The sequence below is a fragment of the Megalobrama amblycephala genome, linkage group LG18, assembly GCF_018812025.1.
Source record: "Megalobrama amblycephala isolate DHTTF-2021 linkage group LG18, ASM1881202v1, whole genome shotgun sequence".
NCBI classification, from domain to species: domain Eukaryota; kingdom Metazoa; phylum Chordata; class Actinopteri; order Cypriniformes; family Xenocyprididae; genus Megalobrama; species Megalobrama amblycephala.
In genome coordinates, this window is record NC_063061.1 from 39570049 (window position 1) to 39591088 (window position 21040).

Consider the following 21040-nt stretch of genomic DNA (forward strand, 5'->3'; position numbering starts at 1 on the left):
ATATATATAATCAGGCATATCATAATTTCAGAAATAAATAACAAAATATGTCAAAATATAAAGGCTTTATAAATTTCTTTAATCCTTTCCATTTTAGGGTGAAATATGAAATAATGGAATTAATAGGGCAATATGAAATCTGTTTTATTTTTTCCTTTTTTATTTTTCCCAAATTCTATATTTTCAGTATTTCTATTTTCTGGATTTTCTTTTATTAATTATTTAATTATATTTTAATCATCTAAAAGCATGTCTAATCAACTGAATTAATACAATTTCAATTGAATATTTATAACAATATATTTTTTTTTATAACCTGGTCCTGGTTTTAGTAAGATTCTCCTGAAGATTCCTGTTTTTCCTGCTCTAATTTGATTTTCTGGAATCTGGAATCTGAACCTTCATCATCAATAACACATGAAAACACCTGTGTGTGGAGGAATTTTATAGAGAACATATAGTTGATTTTCTCTAACATTATAATGTCTTGAGGGGAGAGAGTAGGACAGAATGAAGTGTTTTATGTCAAATAATAGTAATACTGGAATATTCTGGAATATTCACCAGATCATGTTTCCAGCCTTGAGCAAATGAAAATAATTATATTTTATTCTTTTCATTTTCCATTGCATTAAATCATAGGTATTCCTATCATGGCACTTTAACATGTATAAAGTTTTGTTTATTTTTCTGCACACACAGACGCGCGCGCGCGCTCACATGTAAACAGCGCTCTGTGATTCACTCTTTCATGTCATTCTCCACACACGCGCTTCACTGCTGCTCGTTTCTCGAAAATCTGACAGATTTTCCCTCGTGACAGCGAAAAACAGCCGCGTTTCGGGGTTTAACGTCATTTTCCTGACAGATCGCGCCACACTGGAACTATGAGCTTCAGCGGTCCGCGGGAGAAAGAGCGGCGGCTGCGCGGCTCAGGCGAGCCCTCCCGGGTGTGAGAGTGAAATCGAGGCCGCTGGCGCTGCGGCCTACTGCGGGCGGTTTAATGTTTCACTCGACAGTACAGGACAGCGCTCCGGTAATGCTGTAAAAACTCATAAAACATTAATATGATGACTAGAATGGAAGGTGAACACAATTTAGAGCTGCTTGATGCACTTTAAATGAGTTTCAGGGGATTTGTTGATTTGTAGAAATTCATGGAAATGCATAAGGACTTTCTTCAGTTTGAATTATTATTATTATTTATTCGATTATGATTATTATGCAGCACTTACATAAAATCCTTATTTAAACTGGAAGTGTAATTAAATGGTTTCGTTTTTCTTTAAACAGTGTCAATCAATCTTATTTTTTCCGAAATCCGATTATTTACATAATTAAGAAGTTTTTATAATCAAAAAGCATGTTTAATCACATGAATTAATAAAACTTAAACGATTTAATATTTTTTTTTTACATTTTATAAGGCCATCTGGAATGTTTTATTTTTTTCTTCTCTAAATTCCTTTTTATTTTCCCCAAATTTTATATTTTCAATATTTTCAATATTATAAATATTTTTTTATTTTCTTTTATTAATACAATATGTATTAATTATTAATTATTTTTTATCATCAAAAAGCATGTTTAATCAACTGAATTATTAAAACTTAAGCAATTTAATATTTTGTTAAAATTATTATTTTTTATTTATTTTTTATTTCCCAAATTCCTTTTTATTTTCCCCAAATTCTATATTTTCAATATCATAAATATTTTTTATTTTCTTTTATTAATTATATTAATTATTAATTATTTTTCTAATCATCTTAAAGCATGTCTAATCAACTGAATTATTAAAACTTAAGCTATTTAATATTTTGTTAAAATTATTATTTTTTATTTTGCGAAATTCCTTTTTATTTTCCCCAAATTCTATATTTTCAATATTATGAATATTTTTTTATTTTCTTTTATTAATTATATTAATTATTAATTATTTTTCTAATCATCTTAAAGCATGTCTAATCAACTGAATTAATCAAATTTCAATTTAATATTTATAACATTAATATTTTGGATTCTGTTGTAATGGTTTAATGTCTTTCTTCAAACAGTCTCCATCAGGAACAGCAATGGCTTCATGTGATGACAGATTGACATTGATTGACAGATGATGCTGGAGGCACCTGTGCAGGTGAGCGAGGCCCTCGGCATCACGGCAGGAGAATGAAGCTTCATTCGGACACGAGCGAGAGCGAGTCACACGCCGCCCAGGACATGAACCTGAACCACCGCTTGACCTTGACCTCCTGCGCGCTGAAGCCCGGGTGTCTGGAGGGGTCGGCGCTACAGTTCAACGGTTCGTCTGACCAATCGGGGCTTGAGAATCTCACGTCATACTGTGATGATCCGAACAGGGTCACGGTGACCTCAGAGGACGACAGCAGGTCGGCGGACGACGGAGACGGTCTCGCACCCGAGATCCAGCAGGCCTACAGAATATTTCAAAGCTTTCTTTCAGAGAAGCATAAGTCCATAACGGCCCCGTTCTGGCATCCCATCGGCCCCGGATCGCAGACCCCTGATGCTGAGGTGTGCTTCAGAAAGATGCATGATAAATTTGTAAATCGCGAGTATGAATCTATCACTGCATTTGTCGCCGATTTCAGACTGATGTTAGAGAACTGTTATCGCTTTCACGGAGTCGATCACTGGATCTCCAAACAGGCCCAGAAACTGGAGATTATTCTGGAACAAAAGTTGACTCTGTTGTCCAGGTAATAAATAATGTCAATGTTGAGATTCATTCATGTGACACAAGAAGAACTAATTACGTTTAAGTTGTGTTCACTGCTGCATTCTTAGAATCAGTTTAACAAAATGGATTAACAATGTACATTGAAATTAATTCTGGATGCAACAACGTACATAATAACGTAACAATTTCTGACACATTTACTTTAGAATTTCTACATAATAGTGTAACAATTTCTGACACGTTTACTTTAGAATTTCTACATAATAGTGTAACAATTTCTGACGCATTTACTTTAGAATTTCTACATAACAATGTAACAATTTCTGACACGTTTACTTTAGAATTTCTACATAACAATGTAACAATTTCTGACACGTTTACTTTAGAATTTCTACATAATAGTGTAACAATTTCTGACGCATTTACTTTAGAATTTCTACATAATAGTGTAACAATTTCTGACACGTTTACTTTAGAATTTCTACATAACAATGTAACAATTTCTGACACGTTTACTTTAGAATTTCTACATAATAGTGTAACAATTTCTGACGCATTTACTTTAGAATTTCTACATAACAATGTAACAATTTCTGACACGTTTACTTTAGAATTTCTACATAACAATGTAACAATTTCTGACACGTTTACTTTAGAATTTCTACATAATAGTGTAACAATTTCTGACGCATTTACTTTAGAATTTCTACATAACAATGTAACAATTTCTGACACGTTTATTTTAGGATTTCTACTTAAGAATGTAACAATTTCTGACACATTAACATAGAATTTCTTCATAATAGTGTAACAATTTCTGACACATTTACTTTAGAATTTATACATAATAGTGTAACAATTTCTGACGTGTTTACTTTAGAATTTCTACATAATAGTGTAACAATTTCTGCTGCATTTACTTTAGAATTTCTACATAATAATGTAACAATTTCTGACACGTTTACTTTAGAATTTCTACATAATGTAACAATTTCTTCTGCATTTACTTTAGAATTTCTACATAACAATGTAACAATTTCTTCCGCATTTACTTTAGAATTTCTACATAACAATGTAACAATTTCTGCTGCATTTACTTTAGAATTTCAACATAACATTGTAACAATTTCTGACACGTTTACTTTAGGATTTCTACATAATAGTGTAACAATTTCTGCTGCATTTACTTTAGAATTTCTACATAATAGTGTAACAATTTCTGACACGTTTACTTTAGAATTTCTACATAATAGTGTAACAATTTCTGACGCATTTACTTTAGAATTTCTACATAACAATGTAACAATTTCTGACACGTTTATTTTAGAATTTCTACATAATGTAACAATTTCTTCTGCATTTACTTTAGAATTTCTACATAACAATGTAACAATTTCTGACACGTTTACTTTAGAATTTCTACATAATGTAACAATTTCTTCTGCATTTACTTTAGAATTTCTACATAACAATGTAACAATTTCTTCCGCATTTACTTTAGAATTTCTACATAACAATGTAACAATTTCTGCTGCATTTACTTTAGAATTTCAACATAACATTGTAACAATTTCTGACACGTTTACTTTAGGATTTCTACATAATAGTGTAACAATTTCTGCTGCATTTACTTTAGAATTTCTACATAATAGTGTAACAATTTCTGATGCATTTACTTTAGAATTTCTACATAACAATGTAACAATTTCTGCCGCATTTACTTTGAATTTCTACATAATAGTGTAACAATTTCTGATGCATTTACTTTAGAATTTCTACATAACAATGTAACAATTTCTGACACGTTTACTTTAGAATTTCTACATAATAGTGTAACAATTTCTGCCGCATTTACTTTAGAATTTCTACATAATAGTGTAACAATTTCTGATGCATTTACTTTAGAATTTCTACATAACAATGTAACAATTTCTGATGCATTTACTTTAGAATTTCTACATAACAATGTAACAATTTCTGCCGCATTTACTTTAGAATTTCTACATAAGAATGTAACAATTTCTGAAACGTTTACTTTAGGATTTCTACTTAAGAATGTAACAATTTCTGACGCATTTACTTTAGAATTTCTACACAAGTGTAACAATTTTTGACGCATTTACTTTAGAATTTCTACATAATAGTGTAACAATTTCTGACGCATTTACTTTAGAATTTCTACATAACAATGTAACAATTTCTGACACGTTTATTTTAGGATTTCTACTTAAGAATGTAACAATTTCTGACACATTAACATAGAATTTCTTCATAATAGTGTAACAATTTCTGACGCATTTACTTTAGAATTTATACATAATAGTGTAACAATTTCTGACGTGTTTACTTTAGAATTTCTACATAATAGTGTAACAATTTCTGCTGCATTTACTTTAGAATTTCTACATAATAATGTAACATTTCTGACACGTTTACTTTAGAATTTCTACATAATGTAACAATTTCTTCTGCATTTACTTTAGAATTTCTACATAACAATGTAACAATTTCTTCCGCATTTACTTTAGAATTTCTACATAACAATGTAACAATTTCTGCTGCATTTACTTTAGAATTTCAACATAACATTGTAACAATTTCTGACACGTTTACTTTAGGATTTCTACATAATAGTGTAACAATTTCTGCCGCATTTACTTTAGAATTTCTACATAATAGTGTAACAATTTCTGCCGCATTTACTTTAGAATTTTACATAACAAGTAACAATTTTACTCATTTACTTTAGAATTTAACATAACATTGTAACAATTTCTGACACGTTTACTTTAGGATTTCTACATAATAGTGTAACAATTTCTGCTGCATTTACTTTAGAATTTCTACATAATAGTGTAACAATTTCTGATGCATTTACTTTAGAATTTCTACATAACAATGTAACAATTTCTGCCGCATTTACTTTTGAATTTCTACATAATAGTGTAACAATTTCTGATGCATTTACTTTAGAATTTCTACATAACAATGTAACAATTTCTGACACGTTTACTTTAGAATTTCTACATAATAGTGTAACAATTTCTGCCGCATTTACTTTAGAATTTCTACATAATAGTGTAACAATTTCTGATGCATTTACTTTAGAATTTCTACATAACAATGTAACAATTTCTGATGCATTTACTTTAGAATTTCTACATAACAATGTAACAATTTCTGCCGCATTTACTTTAGAATTTCTACATAAGAATGTAACAATTTCTGAAACGTTTACTTTAGGATTTCTACTTAAGAATGTAACAATTTCTTCTGCATTTACTTTAGAATTTCTACACAAGTGTAACAATTTTTGACGCATTTACTTTAGAATTTCTACATAAGTGTAACAATTTCTGACACATTTACATAGAATTTCTTCGTAAAAATGTAACAATTTCTGACACATTTACATAGAATTTCAACATAATAGTGTAACAATTTCTGATGCATTTACTTTAGAATTTCTACATAATAGTGTAACAATTTCTGATGCATTTACTTTAGAATTTCTACATAACAATGTAACAATTTCTGCCGCATTTACTTTAGAATTTCTACATAACAATGTAACAATTTCTGAAACGTTTACTTTAGGATTTCTACTTAAGAATGTAACAATTTCTGACGCATTTACTTTAGAATTTCTACATAAGTGTAACAATTTCTGATGCATTTACTTTAGAATTTCTACACAAGTGTAACAATTTTTGACGCATTTACTTTAGAATTTCTACATAAGTGTAACAATTTCTGACACATTTACATAGAATTTCTTCGTAAAAATGTAACAATTTCTGACACATTTACGTAGAATTTCTACATAATAGTGTAACAATTTCTGACGCATTTACTTTAGAATTTCTACATAACAATGTAACAATTTCTGACACGTTTACTTTAGGATTTTTTTACTTAAGAATGTAATAATTTCTGACACATTGACAGAATTTCTTCATAAAAATGTAACAATTTATGACGCATTTACTTTAGAATTTCTACATAATGTAACAATTTCTGACACATTTACATAGAATTTATTTGTAAGAATATAACAATTTCTGACGCATTTGAAGGTTTCTACATAAGAATGTAATAATTTCTGCTGCATTTACTTTTTGTATTTCTACATAAAATTGTAACAATTTCTGACACATTTACTTCAGAATTTTTACATAAGAATACAACAATTTCTGACATTTATATTAGAATTTACTAGGGGTGTGATGAGACCGGTATCTCACGAGACGAGACGAGACTCGAGATTGAGTTCACGAGACGAGACACGATTTTTACACACTATTTTTAAGAAATCCTCAATGGCGAAATACTTGACTAGAAAAAATATTCTGAACTACACAACTACAACTACACTGCCCAGCCTAAAATAGCTTTCATATTGAGAGAGATTTGCATTCATCAGGGAGCCGCTTTCAAAATGCGGGTATTGAAATCGCGTTTGAATGCGCGCTCGCGTTTACTTTCACTTTCACGATCGCACGTACTCTGTAAATATGGAGTGGCGTCGACCGTTATCCAACTGAATTAAATGTTTTTTATTTAAATACAAAGCAAAACAACAGTGGAGGCATAATGTAAACGTAGCGGTGGCATATTCTTTCCTAATCATCTTAACCACTCTGTCATGGCAATATCACGAGACTACTTTTCGCCTCGACGAGAAATCTCGTCACACTTTAGTCTCGCGAGATCTCGTCACACCCCTAGAATTTACATAACAGTGTAACAATGACTATTTACATTAGAATTTAAGTAAGAATGAAGTAAGAATGTAACAATTTTTGAAACATTTACTTTAGAATTTCTAATGTAAATATGTCAGAAACTGTTATATTCTTATGCACATTGTTGCATCCAGAATTAATTTCAGTGTAAATAGTTAATCTTTTCTGTTAAACTATTCCCTTTATTTGCAAAAATAAAATTGCAGTGTTTCAATCAATAGATATATTTGTTTATTGATTGAAATAAAGGGAATAGTTTAATAGTCTGCTGATTTTTCTGTCTTCATATCTTTTATTTTGATCCTGCACCTGTTGGAGATGATGTGCCATTCATAATTTTTTGCTTTTTAATGAATCTATTCTTGCATAAGTTAATGTATTATGAACAATTTATTAAGCGAAATTGGCTCTACTTGTGCTTCATGCAAACATGTTCTGCTGAATGTCGTAATGTTTGTAGCATGTGATGTTGAATAAAACAATACAATTTACATTAAACAACACAGTACAATATGATACAGTAAAATACATGTTAAGTGTTTCCTGATGTTTGATAAATCCAGTTGACAGGATTTACATTGGCAAAGAATTACTCAGACGAGCAAAAACCATCAAAATGAAAACATGGAAGTAGAGCATGTGCATGTCATCTGACCGAGTACTACAGTAATTCTGCAATATTACTAATATTTCTAGTCATTCAAAAATGAATCACGTAGAACACAAGATTGTCTCTCTCTTATCCTGTTCAGATGAGACTCATTTTATGAATCTGTTCAGACTGTTCTGCACAAAATCTTTGAGATTCACTCTTGATTTCTTTCCCGCATCAGGACGCTGAGGGAGAAAACCACCCTAGCTGTGACCTCCAGAGGTCGTTTCGGCACGGAGGATGAGAAAGCGCCGGTCGGCACGTCGTCCAGGCGGCGATTGGTGCCACGAAACCTGGCGACCATTACAGTGGGCGGCAGCGAGTCCATCATGGTGCAGGCGCTGAGACTGGAGGAGCTGCAGCGAGCCAAAGACGAGAAGAGGTGAAGCTGAAAACACTTCTACTCTTTCAGGATTCTGTTTTATTATTTAATGGAGTTTTAATCACCAGAAAGCACGTCTAATCAGCTGAATTAATATAGTTAAGCCATAATATTTTATTGGAAGTTTAACAATAACACGGCACAAAAATTTTTTTTTTTTTTTCCTCCCAGATTTTGCTTTATTTTTTCTCAAATTCTGCTGTTTCCATTATTTTTCTCTGGGTTACATTGAAATAATATTGTTAATGAAAATCTAAATAATTTATCAAAAATCTTGTCTAATAAACTGAATTAATAAAATTTCAACAGTGTAATATTTTATTATAATGTTAACAAAAACAAGGCCCTATGATATATATATATAATTTTAACCAAAATGTTGCTTTATTTTTTCTCAAATTCTATGTTTTCCATTTTAATCTATTCTGGATTACATTGTAACGGTTTAAATAATTTGTTACTCAAAATCTAAATTTGTTATCAAAATCTTGTCTAATAAACTGAATTAATAAACTTCAATAGTGCAATATTTTATTATAATGTTAACAATAACACACACACACACACACACACGCACAAAAAAAAAAAAAAAAATATATATATATATATATATATATATATAAACAATTCCCCCAATTCCACTTTATTTTTTCCCAAATTCTAGTTTTCCATTTTATTTTTTTTCTGGATTCTATTTCATTGATGAATTAATTAAACTAAAGTAATAAAACTTCAAATTATTATTATTATTATTATTATTATTACATTAATTATGCAATAGTTTATGTATATGTTCCTCAAAATACAACGATATATTTGGTATTATATTTCTGTCATCATTTCTTCAAGTTAAACCACACTTTTATTTTGTCCGTTTGCAGTGAAGATCTTTGAGTTTGTGAGTGTATTTTGTGTTTCTGCAGCACAGAACTCCGAAATCTCTTACGTTTGCATGTTTAACCTTTGACCTTTGACATCTAGGCAGCGGGAGCTGGAGCGTAAAGAGGCAGAAGAGGCATCAGTGAAGGAGCTGGAGGAGTGGGAGCGCTCCTTGCTTGCTCTGGCGGAACCGTGGCCGGTCCGGACCATGTGGGAGCTTCCCGCCATCGGCCACTTCCTGTGTCTGGCGCAGGCGGCGCTGAACCTCCCCGAGATCGTCTTCTACGAGCTGGAGCGCTGCTTGCTGATGCCGCGCTGTAGTTCTTTCCTGGCCAAGGTCATGACGTCTCTCCTCTGCCACCCGCAAAAGAGAGCGAACGTCCACCGCCGCCCGCCGCTGCCCTACAGGAAGTGGGAGGCGGAGCTGCGGCGGAGGGTTCAGGGCTGGTACCGGGCCGTCGGGAGGGCGGAAGACCAGACGGCGCGTGCCGAGCTCCTGGGACTTTGCCATCAGTTCTTCTGGACGCTCGGAGAGGCGAGTCCGCTGGAGGAGACGCCCTTCCACCTGCTGCCGTTCAACCAGCGCGTGTGGCTCCTCAAGGGACTGTGCGATCACGTGTACGAGACGCAGAAGGACGTGCAGGACGCGGTCCTCGGGCAGCCCATCCACGAGTGCCGCGAGTCCATCCTGGGCTACGACGGACAGGAGAACGCATACATACACTTTCCGCACTTCTGCGGCGCCGACTTGAGGATCTACTGCCAGAGTCCGTGCGTCGAGATGGAGTTTCCTCTTCCGCTGTTCCACGTCCAGAGATCTGAGGAGGAACTGGAGGGGTCAGAGGTCAAGGTGGAAACATGTGAGTTTTAGTGTGATTATTTATTTATTTATTTTAAATTATTTATCTGAACTTCATTTTTTATTGTTCATTTTTATTTAATTTACACCTAATTTATTATTCATTTTATTTATACATTATTCTTTTTTTTTTTTAACTGTACACGTCATTTATTATCACTGATTTTATTTTTAATTATTTATCACTTTATTTATTATTATTTCTATTTTTTCATTTTATTTATTTATTCATTTTTTACATTTTTATTTAATTTACATTTGATTTATTGTCACAGATTTTATTTTTAATTATTTATTAACACTTCATTTTTTATTATGATCGATTTTATTTAATTATTTATTTTATTTATACATTATACATTTTTTAATTGATTTTATTCACACTTCTATTTTAAATTATTTATTGTATTTATATTTAATTTATTATAGTTGACTATAGTTGACGTTTAATGTATATCCTATAATTTTTTATACTTCATTATGTATTATTGATTTTAATTTTAAATATTTATTTTATTTGTACTTTAAAAATATTAATTTTATTTACAGTTTATTACAATATTGAATTATAAATAAAATAAATAATTAAAACTAAAATGAAAAATACGTGAAGTATCAATAAAATAAAAATAAAAGCAATGACAATAAGTGAAGTATAAATAAAATAAATAATTAAATAAAATCAATAAGTGAATTATAAATAAAATAAATAAATAATTTAAAAAAAATTGTATTTTATTGATACTTCTCTTATTATTATTTATTATCATTTAATTATTTAATTTTTACTTCATTTATTGTTGCTTTTAATTTTTTATATATGCTTTATTGATTTTATTTTTTACTATTTCTTTCGTTTATACTTTAATTTTTCAAAAAAATATTTATTTTATTTACTCTTTATTTATTATTTAATTATAAATTAAAGTATTAATAAAATAATTAAATAAATTAGTTATGAATAAAATAACTTATTTTTATTTTTGAATTTTTGAATTTATGTATTAATAAAATAATAAAAATAAAAGCAATAACAATAAATGAAGTACACATAATACATAGTTTAAAAATGATTTTATTTTATTATTTTATTGATGCATTACTTATTGGAGCCTGAAGCCTGAGAATGATCTGCGTCTGTCTGTAGATGGCATGAAGGAGGAGGACGAGAGCTCCAGCAGGACGGATCTGAACACATGGAGCCTGAAGGAAGATTTGCTCGCCGACCGGGAGGATCCGGATCAGAAGTGTTCCTCCAGCGTCCTCTCGTGGTGCAGAGAAGATTCTCTGGACTCTGGAAGCATGCGAGGGAAGTTCACAGAGGAAGGGCGGTTAAAAGAAGAGGAAGAGGATGAATCGGACAGCGAGCCGTGCTTCCGAGTGGGAGAGAGCTGCTATAAGGGCGTTTCACCTGCTCTGAACACTCACAGAAGTCCTAAAAAAGATGTGAATCACATGACCAGTGAGGACCAAAGTCCCTGTGCGGACTGCTGTGGAGCGTCGCAGGAGTCGCCACGTCTCTGGACTGAACCCATCCTGCCGGGAATCACCCGCCTGCGCCGAGACAACGCCCAGAAGAAGAAGAAGAAAGAGCGAAAGCTTGGGATGAAGAAAACCAGGACGAGCAAACTGAGCTTGAAGAAACGAACGGCCAAAAGCAGCCTGCAGAGAGCCGCCACAGCCATGAAGAGGAAAGACAAGAGGAAACGACGCAGGCTGGGTGAATAATGAACACTAGTCTATGATTAGAGTCAACATGAACCTTTATAACCACATTTAAAGCAATAGTTTGTGTTGTTAATGTAGGTCATGTTGTGTTTCTCCCTCAGCAGGAAACAGGTTTGATGGGAAGATGTCGGTGAGGAGACCAGCAGGATCTGCTCTGCTTCCGGCAGGACCCTCATTTCAGGTCAGCTGACGTGTTCATTACTTACACTGCAAATTATTTCGCTCTAACGGATAAAGACGTCTGCTAAATGACCAAAATAAAGTGTAACCCATAAAAGAATCAGTCTTTAAATCTGTTCTTGCTTTACTCCGAGTCTCCATGATAAACTTAAAAAGTGATCTTGGTGTCATTTCATGTTTTCACACATTCAACTCTGTCCACTAGAGGGCAGCAGATATTCTGTTGAGGATTTGGTAGAATTTATTACAATGTCTAAATTATGCATTTAAACATGCACATATACACTTATCATTCAAACGTTTTTAACAAAGAAATTAATACTTTTATTGATCAAGGATGCATTAAATTGACAATAAAGACATTTATAATGTTACAAAATATTCTGTTGTAAATAAATGCTGAACTTTCGTTCCTGAAAAATAAAATTATATCACAGTTTCCACAAACTTATGACTGTTTTCAACACTGATAATAATCAGAAATGTTTCAAATCATCATATCAGAATGATTTCTGAAGGATCATGTGACACTGAAGACTGGAGTAATGATGCTGAAAATACAGCTTTGATCACAGGAATAAATTACACTTTACTATATATTCACATAGTAAACAGATATTTTACTTTGCAATAATATTTAAATATTTTTATTGTATTTTTGATCAAATAAATGCAACCTTGATGATCAGAAGAGACTCTTTCAAAAACATTAAAAATAGAGCTCGGTATTGACACAATTTTCACAATATGATTCAATTACTATTCACATGCTTTCGATTACGATTTCGATTCGATATTGATTTTTTTTTTGGATAATTTTCTAGAGGAAAAATCTTTCAACGAATGCTGTAAACTACACATGAGAGTCAGCTGGTATTACTATAATAATATTGAAGGTTAAATGAACTTATTTATATACAAACATTTAAATTACACTCAATGATGTTTTTTTTATAAATAAAGTTTAGAATTACATAATCATATTTCTACTCCAATTTCCCACTGTAACTGGTATTAAAGCGGAGGAGAGGATGATCACATGCTTCTCTTTAACTGAGGCGCTAAAGCGATCTGTCACGCCACATTAAACAGCGCCAAAACGGTATTTATTTTTTGAATCTCATAATAAGATGGACGTCATTTGAAATCTCATTTGACTTTGCTTCATATCAAAAGTAACAAAGATTACTGTGATTTATTGGATGGGAGGCGCTACATATTCTGCTCATTCATCAACTGAAAACAGACTAGACTAATCGATTCTTGGGATTTAAGAATCAATATCGGTTCATAAAAATGAAAATCAATTAAAATCGAGAAATCTATATTTTTTTTACCCAGCCCTATTAAAAAATCTTACAGACCCCAAACTTTTGAAAGGCAGTGTATAATAGTGTCTTCTATCCCATCTCTCATTGCTCATTCCTATTCATCATCTTATTTGCGTCCTGTAGTTGATCTGCTCCAGTCTGGATGATCTCAGAGTCCTGATCAGTAAAACAGAAGATCAACTAGATCAACTGGACGACGGCGGCAAAAAGAGATCTGTTAGTAAGAGAGGGAACACACACACTCATACACACTCAAACACACACACACACACACACACACACACACACACACACTCACACACACCTTTGGTTTGATTAGTCATTATCAATACGTTTAATGTATATCCTGAACTGTGTGTAAATTATTTTATCAAAGCAAAACTGCATTTTAATGTGAAATAATTTTTTCCATGTGGACTAACTTGTAACCCAAATCCAATGTTTAATATAGCAACAGAGTTAGTTTGACTTATAAACACAGGGTGATGTGTGTTTTTGTGCCTTATTTCAGGGACGACGGCCACACAAAAGAGCCGCTGTGAAAGAGTTACACATCACACTAATAAGGCTGCTAAAGGAGCTGTTACCATGGGAACCCAAACTAGTCAAGGCCTTCCAGAGGAACAGGTAAACACGAACATACTTATTTGCAGAGTTTTCATCCTTTTCTATCTGCAGTAAATATGATTCATTGTTTAAAAAGTGAAAGTTTGAAAGTGAAATTTGACCGTGAAACAGCAATGTGGACCCACATGTTTATGCTTAATATAGATGGGAAATCTTGAATCTGTGCAATAGTATTTTTCCCCTTTTCTCTGAGCCACTGCTACCGTGTGTGAATCTTGACATTGTGGTTTTTCAGACTTCTGCATTTCAGTCTTGTTTTTGATCAAAGAAAGGTTGTCTCAAGTGATCTGGGAGGTGATTTTGAATTGCATCCAAGAAAGAGCTTTCCGTTGTAATGCGCAGCAACTGATACACCTCACTGCACGTTTTCCTTTCTTTTTCTACCTTGAGGCGATGTTTTCTTGGTAGAGCTTTGTGAATTCATCTCTGTCCTTGCCTCAACAGAGCACGCTTGAAAAAGGAGTGTGACGATTTCAAAAAACACCCTGAATATGACAACTTTATCAGGGAGCAGATGGATACAACGGATACTGGGGAAGTTGTGTGCAAAGATGGGTCGTTGTCCGCAGAGACGGCAAGGGAACTGGAAGATGGTGAAGTCAAAATGGACAGAACTTCTGAGGCAACAGGTGAGCCATTTAAAGGAGGTTCATTTTAACAATTGCATAGACTTTGTGTAGCAGAATGCAATGCAAAATGCAAAGACAGAATAAAAAAAAACAATACAAGCCCTAAAGGACTGATATATTTGCTTATGCAAAACTAACCAAACAATATGAAACTAATTTTGAAAGTGGTGAGAGAAAGTGCCCTGATTTATTACAAGGAAGTGTTTCTTTAGTTGTTGGAGCAGCACTCTCACTTCTTCAGTTTTCCATTATACTAGAGCCGCCCCCTAATATGCGACTAATCATTAGTTGACTAGAAGAGGCTTAGGTGACTTTATTAGTCAGTCAGTTAGATGTGCACTATTAGGCGCTTATCCAAGTGTTTGTGCGGAGTCTGGAAGCTGAAGTATAGCGCGCGAGACATAAAGGCGCCGGCGCGATCACTTGCATACAACGGAAACAACGTAAAATACTTTGTAATTTTTGGGCATACAGATAAGAGTAATACGTCATTCAAAACTGTCTACTTGTATTTGTGTAAGTTCACAACAACAAGAAAACGTGCCTTTTGTAAAATTAAGAAAACAAACAAAAGTCTCTGCGGACTGAAAAATGAGCCGAAACTCGTATGAGAAATATATCTATAGAAAGCTTAAAATGTCAAGCGATTGTCATCCAATCCAAGTGGAAAACAAATATTCTCAGATTATGTAATCAGTATGAAACGTGCATATAGTGCATCCACTACTGAGGAGATCTTAATTTTTAATCTCTGCAGTCGAAAACACAGAAATCATTATCAATAAATTATTAAAAAGTTAAGACAGTCTCCTTGCTGCTTTTTCATGACACATTCATAATTATTACTTTTCACTGTGGCAAGCTTTATGTGCGCTTGAGCGCGAAATAGTATTATATATATGCAATTAAATGCTTATTATTATGATTTATATGTGCGATCAGTCGACTAATCGCTTAAATGAACTACTAGCCGACTAGAAAAATGTTTAGTCGAGGGCATCCCTATATTTTACACTGTTGTTTTGTGGTATACACTGCCCTCCAAAAGTTTGGAAACACCCCTGGCAAAATGTGGATAAATCCTTATTTTTTGGTGCAAATACATTACAGTAACTTGACATTATCATTGAAGACCAGCAATAATAATTTTCATTTTGATTACATAATAATGGCAATATGTTCATGTCAAAGTCAGACATGCCCCTTTGCCAGCTGTGATGCTGGTTACTGGTTTAAACTTGGCCCAGGTTTGTAAAAGATTTTTGGGTCAGCACACCTTAATAGCTTCAACAATTGATTGCCAATTAAGTTTAGAATACAATGAACCAATCAGAACCCAGTTTAGGTCAGATAGCTGCTAATGGTGGATATTTTGAGGAATCGAAAATTAATGTAATAAAATATGTTTTCATAGTTTGTGTTGTCCCTTATCAGTGCAAAATTATCACAAATTAAAAAGGATTCATGCCAATATTGTCCAAAACCCCACTTTTCTAGGGCGTTTCCAAACTTTTGGAGGGCAGTGTACATGTGATATTTGTTTAGACTGATGCATGATTGCCCTTTCTTTTTGCAGAGAATGTAAATCAGCTAGGAAATCATGAGTCAAGATGCCTAGTTGACAGACCTGAGATTGTCATGCATTCGTCAGAGTCTGGACCCTTCACACGCAGTTCAAAACGCCGCCAAAGCGGTGCAATCAGTGATGAACTGAGTCCATGCAAAAGAGGAAAAATAGACCAAGAGAGCTCTTTGACCTCTGAATTTAAGGAAGTTGTATCCAGGGAACAAGCAACAGTGATCCCACGAGCATCAGCGTTGCCTGAGCCTTTGAGTAGCTTTCAGGGTTCTTGCAAACCCATCCAGGCACTTCTGGCCAAGAGTGTTGGAAACAAAGTGACCTTAATAAGTCATCCTAAGGCTGCAGTGATGGCTCAGATTCTGCGGGATCATAATAAGACTTCTGTAACTCTGCCGCCTGTCCGATTATCAACTACCTGTCCACAAACTGAACCTGTCTCTACAGAAACACCAACTACAACATCCACAACCGAAAGCACTGAACAGGTGGTGTACAAGACGGCAGGCGGCGTGGGGCTTCTCAGGAAAGGAAGCACTTGTGTAAAGTTTTCAGCGCAGCCAGTATCAGATCAGAAATCAGGGGGGAATATAATGCAACAAGTTGTTATACTGCCTTCAAATCTACTGATTCAAAGTGCTGAGAATAAGGCAGCCAAGACCTCTGCATCTCTCCCTAAGACCACAACGTACTTGTCCAATGCTTCAGGCTTCACCATACCGGAAAACAAGGTTCCTGTCCAGCAGGTGGCACCATTGAAAGACACCAGCACTGCCAGAACACCATCTGCTGTAGTTACACCCAATTTAAGGAGCGCTTGTGGAGGTTCTGCACCTAAAAAGACTACTGTGGTCGTGAACAAATCAGCCAGTTCGACCAAACCTGATGCTAAACAGGAGCTCAGGACAGTGTGCATTAGAGACTCGCAGTCCATCCTTGTCACTACGAGAGGAGGAAACACAGGGGTGGTCAAGGTGCAGACGTCAGAGAGTGGAACGGGGGCTTTGCCAGCCAGTCCGGTTTTTACCATCTCACCGCAACTGCAAGCCTTTCTGGTATCAAAGTCTTCCACGTCCACTACACAAGGTGTTTCGGCCACCCTCGCTGCTAAATCTTTACCTAGAGTCACGGATGTCGTTCCGGTCAGCTCATCTACTTTTGTGGCAGGAACTGACGCATCTTCAACCCTGAATCAAATTAGCAATGATGGCACTTCAGCCAAAACAACAATCCCTGGCAAATCCGCACTCCTGGCCACAAGCAAAGACAGTGAAAGCGTCCTTATAACTGCAAAAGACATCCAAGGCTTTCAGCAGAAACACCCACAAAAGAGGCCTCTACCAGGAAGCAGAACTCCAGAGCAATCTGCTTTCCAAAAGGTTTTCCTTGTCTCGCCTTCACCAAATATCCCTTCGCCAACAACAAAGGTCACCACTACTACTTCAGCAACCTGTACTTTACCAGGATCACGGGTCATGTTCATAAGCAACTCAGCACTTACCATTCCAAAAGAGGCGTCTGCTTCAGAGGTCAACATTTCTTCTACTAGTACACCAGCGATGAAGGTCGTTCCCAAGTTGGGGACAACTTTATCCTGCACTTCTTCTGGTAACATCCAGAGCATCGGTGTCCCAGGGTTAATGTCAAGAATACTCGGTACAAACAAGAATATGCCATCAGCAACCGAAGCCTCTGTGATTGTCTCCAGAGTACCTGCGACGTCAACTTCAAGTGGGCTGCAGATTGGCCAAAAAAGCTGTTTGGTTGCAAGCAGAAGTCCGTCAGGGAATACAGGAAGCTCTCTGAAAGTTCCTGGGACTCCTGATGGCAAAACGCTCACATTTTCAACGCTAGGCACCGGCCACATGGCTTCTTCCGCACTTTTGTCAGTTGTAAAACCGGAAGTACCTTCATCGATTTCAATGTTAAAAGCTCTTCACTGTAAACCAGAGTTAACGACAGGCAGCTCGACTATATCTTCCTCTTATTCAGGAGGCCTAATAACCAAAAACACTACGTTACCAGTTAATGTGACCACTAACAAGACACCAATAATCACATCCTTTTGCACTTCACGGTCACTGATTAAAACAACCTCTTCTGGAGTCTCCAGTCCTCTTGCATTGAGCTACGCTTCAACTCCTCCAGTGGTCATGACCTCTGGGCTTCGTCCTCCGACCTCTACCGCCAAGAGTGTCCAGGAAAAAATTGTGATCAACACCACTGCCCCACTTGCACCTGGAACTCAGCTCCTGATCAACAACACCAGATTTGTTGTACCTTCTCAAGGCCTTGGACCTGGCAGCCATGTTCTGCTCATCAACTCTTGTCCTGGAGGATTGCGAGGTCCAAACAGTTCAACTCCTCACACCGTTCCTTCAGTTGTGCAAGGTATGAGATTGGTAACACCAGTCAGGCTACCCTCACCTTCTGATCGAGTCCATCAACAACTAGGCACAAGAACTCCACTGAATGTGTCTGGTTCCACTACTCTCTCAGCTTTTCGTCCTGGTGTATCATCAGATATTGTGAGACTTCCGATCTTTCAAACCTCCGACGTCTCAGTTACACCATCACACGGTATGGCCGGCTGTCCCAAAGAAACCTCTGCTCCTCAAGGGGGTTTACTAAGCACAACTTCTCCGATGATCTTGCAAGGAAGACCATCCCTAAACCAAGTGGTCCCGGCCGTGCCCCCAATGAAAACTGCAATCGCACGGCATACACCAATGGTAACCGTTCCACCCATGAGCAGCACGATATCACGGATGCAGAAACTTCCAGTTGCAATGGTTCCACCAATCGGTGGTCCAACCAACGCAAGTCCAGCCACTCCTATTGCAAGTGTACCTCCGTCTATGAACACAGTTATAATGACCCCTTGTCCACCCATCAGAGCTGTGCAACCTGGGACAATCGGAAAGCCTGCTATTTTACCCCAACCACTACAAGGACAAAACACGATTCCCAGCCCTAGTAAACTGCTGTTGAGCCCAGATGGGGCTATTTTAAATATAGTTCAAGCCTCAAGCATACAAGTGTTGGCAAAGCCAATGGCCGCCCAAGTGGTTAGTTCCTCCTCAAGTAGTGTTACTGTACCTACTTTAAACACAAATGATCCACTGAGAAAACCAGATACCCTGGAGAGACCTAATCACTGAAGACCTAATCTGTTGTTTTCCATTGTGATAATAGAGGATGATCCACTGTTCATTGTTTTGGGCTTTGTTGAGAACAAGTTGGATTGTGCGGGCTTCCTTCGGTTCCATTTCTCCAAATGTTGGAGGCTAAACTGAATTAATTTTTTGTGCATTTTGCTCTTTTACCATACATATTGAGGTGAAATTGGTCCTTAGATTTGTAAATAAAAGAGAAATTTGGAGATTTCAACTGGCCAGTAATGTACATAACAGTATTTGTTTGGCTGACTCTTTTCTACTCCATTTGTATGCAAAGGTTTGAATGTTTTTGTAGCATTTTCCATTAAATGATTAATATTGTTCTGTAGAACAGTCTTCGGTCTATTTAAGAGTATGTCTGGCAAAGTAGTACATTCAGGCATAGGTATCAGACATTATCTGATAACTGTTTGGTTTTGTGTTTCCTCTATATACATGACAATAAACTTGGCATATTTATGACTGAAGTAACTATAGTGGTGTATTGTGTCTGTCTTTTGAGTTCGTTAAACATATTAGATCAGAGATTCCCAGACTTTTTTTATCTTATGAATCTATTTGAACTAAATTTTCTTGAAGCCCCCTGGAGATTTTAAGCTAATATCTCAATAATTCAACAGCCCACTTGCATGTTCACTGTATATATTCAGCAAGTGTTTTTATTCATCAAATATTTTTTTTATGATTTAGTTAATTAGCTTTTCATCAGCTCTCAAATAAAACCCCCTGCAGTCCCTTCATGAACCCCAGTTTGGAAAGCCTGCATTAATGGATTAGTTCACTTTCAAATTAAAATGTCCTGATAATTTACTCTCCTCCATGTCATCCAAGATGTTCATGTCTTTCTTTCTTCAGTGGAAAAGAAATGAAGGTCTTTGATGAAACATTCCAGGATTTTTCTCCATATAGTGGACTTCAATGGAGTCCAAATGGTCAAAACGTTGGTCTGTTTGGTCTGTTTCAGTGCAGCTTCAAAATGTCCTACACGATCCCAGACGAGGAATAAGGGTCATATCTAGAGGGTCATATCATATCTAATATAAGTTTTAACAATAAATGCTCAAAAAGTTTGAACTAATTGTTATATACTTGCACTAGCATATTGAATATGACAATTTAGTTCAAACTTTGACCTGTGGAGGGCAGTAATACACTTAGCAGCGTCTACACTGCCGGAATTATAATACAGAAGAAGAAGAAGAAGAGAGCTAGTTCAAGATGAGCATTTATTGTTAAAACTTATATAATTTTTTTATTTTTTAGAAAATGAGCAATGGTTTCTCTAGATAAGACTATTATTCCTCGTCTGGGATCGCTGTAAACTGTAATTTGGACCTTCAACCGTTTGGAGTCCAGTGAAGTCCATTATATGGAGAAAAATCCTGGAATGTTTTCATCAAAAACCTTAATTTCTTTTTGACTGAAGAAAGACATGAACATCTTGGATGACATGGAGGTGAGTAAATTATCAGGAAAATTTAATTTGAAAGTGAATTAATCCTTTAAAGGGTAAATTTCTACAAATGGATTTCTCACTTGAGATGGTAATGAAAACAGATGCAGTCTTTG

At 35.3% G+C, this 21040-nt stretch overlaps 1 protein-coding gene across 2 annotated transcripts; it reads left to right on the plus strand.

Annotated features, from left to right (window-relative positions):
• Positions 1 to 708: 708 nt before the first annotated feature.
• Positions 709 to 19942, plus strand: LOC125252420 (uncharacterized protein KIAA2026-like). Of its 2 annotated transcripts, none has more exons than XM_048165700.1 (10): positions 709 to 1036; positions 2058 to 2720; positions 8280 to 8480; positions 9462 to 10219; positions 11366 to 11938; positions 12051 to 12127; positions 13581 to 13673; positions 13969 to 14084; positions 14529 to 14713; positions 16290 to 19942. In XM_048165700.1, the coding sequence occupies exons 2-10, from the start codon at positions 2170 to 2172 to the stop codon at positions 19451 to 19453; spliced, it is 5718 nt and encodes a 1905-aa protein (XP_048021657.1). In that variant the 5' UTR covers positions 709 to 1036; positions 2058 to 2169; the 3' UTR covers positions 19454 to 19942. The 2 variants fall into 2 exon arrangements, with proteins under 2 accessions (XP_048021657.1, XP_048021656.1); XM_048165699.1 differs by having other exon boundaries at positions 710 to 1036; positions 12048 to 12127.
• Positions 19943 to 21040: the final 1098 nt, after the last annotated feature.

Bases quoted from the DNA above. Each gene is read 5' to 3' on its own strand.
- LOC125252420 (XM_048165699.1), top strand. From the start codon at position 2,170: ATGAAGCTTCATTCGGACACGAGCGAGAGCGAGTCACACGCCGCCCAG. The intron at 10,220-11,365 runs GTGAGTTTTAGT...GTCTGTCTGTAG, and splicing joins AGAGGTCAAGGTGGAAACAT to ATGGCATGAAGGAGGAGGAC. The intron at 13,674-13,968 runs GTTAGTAAGAGA...GCCTTATTTCAG, and splicing joins ACGGCGGCAAAAAGAGATCT to GGACGACGGCCACACAAAAG.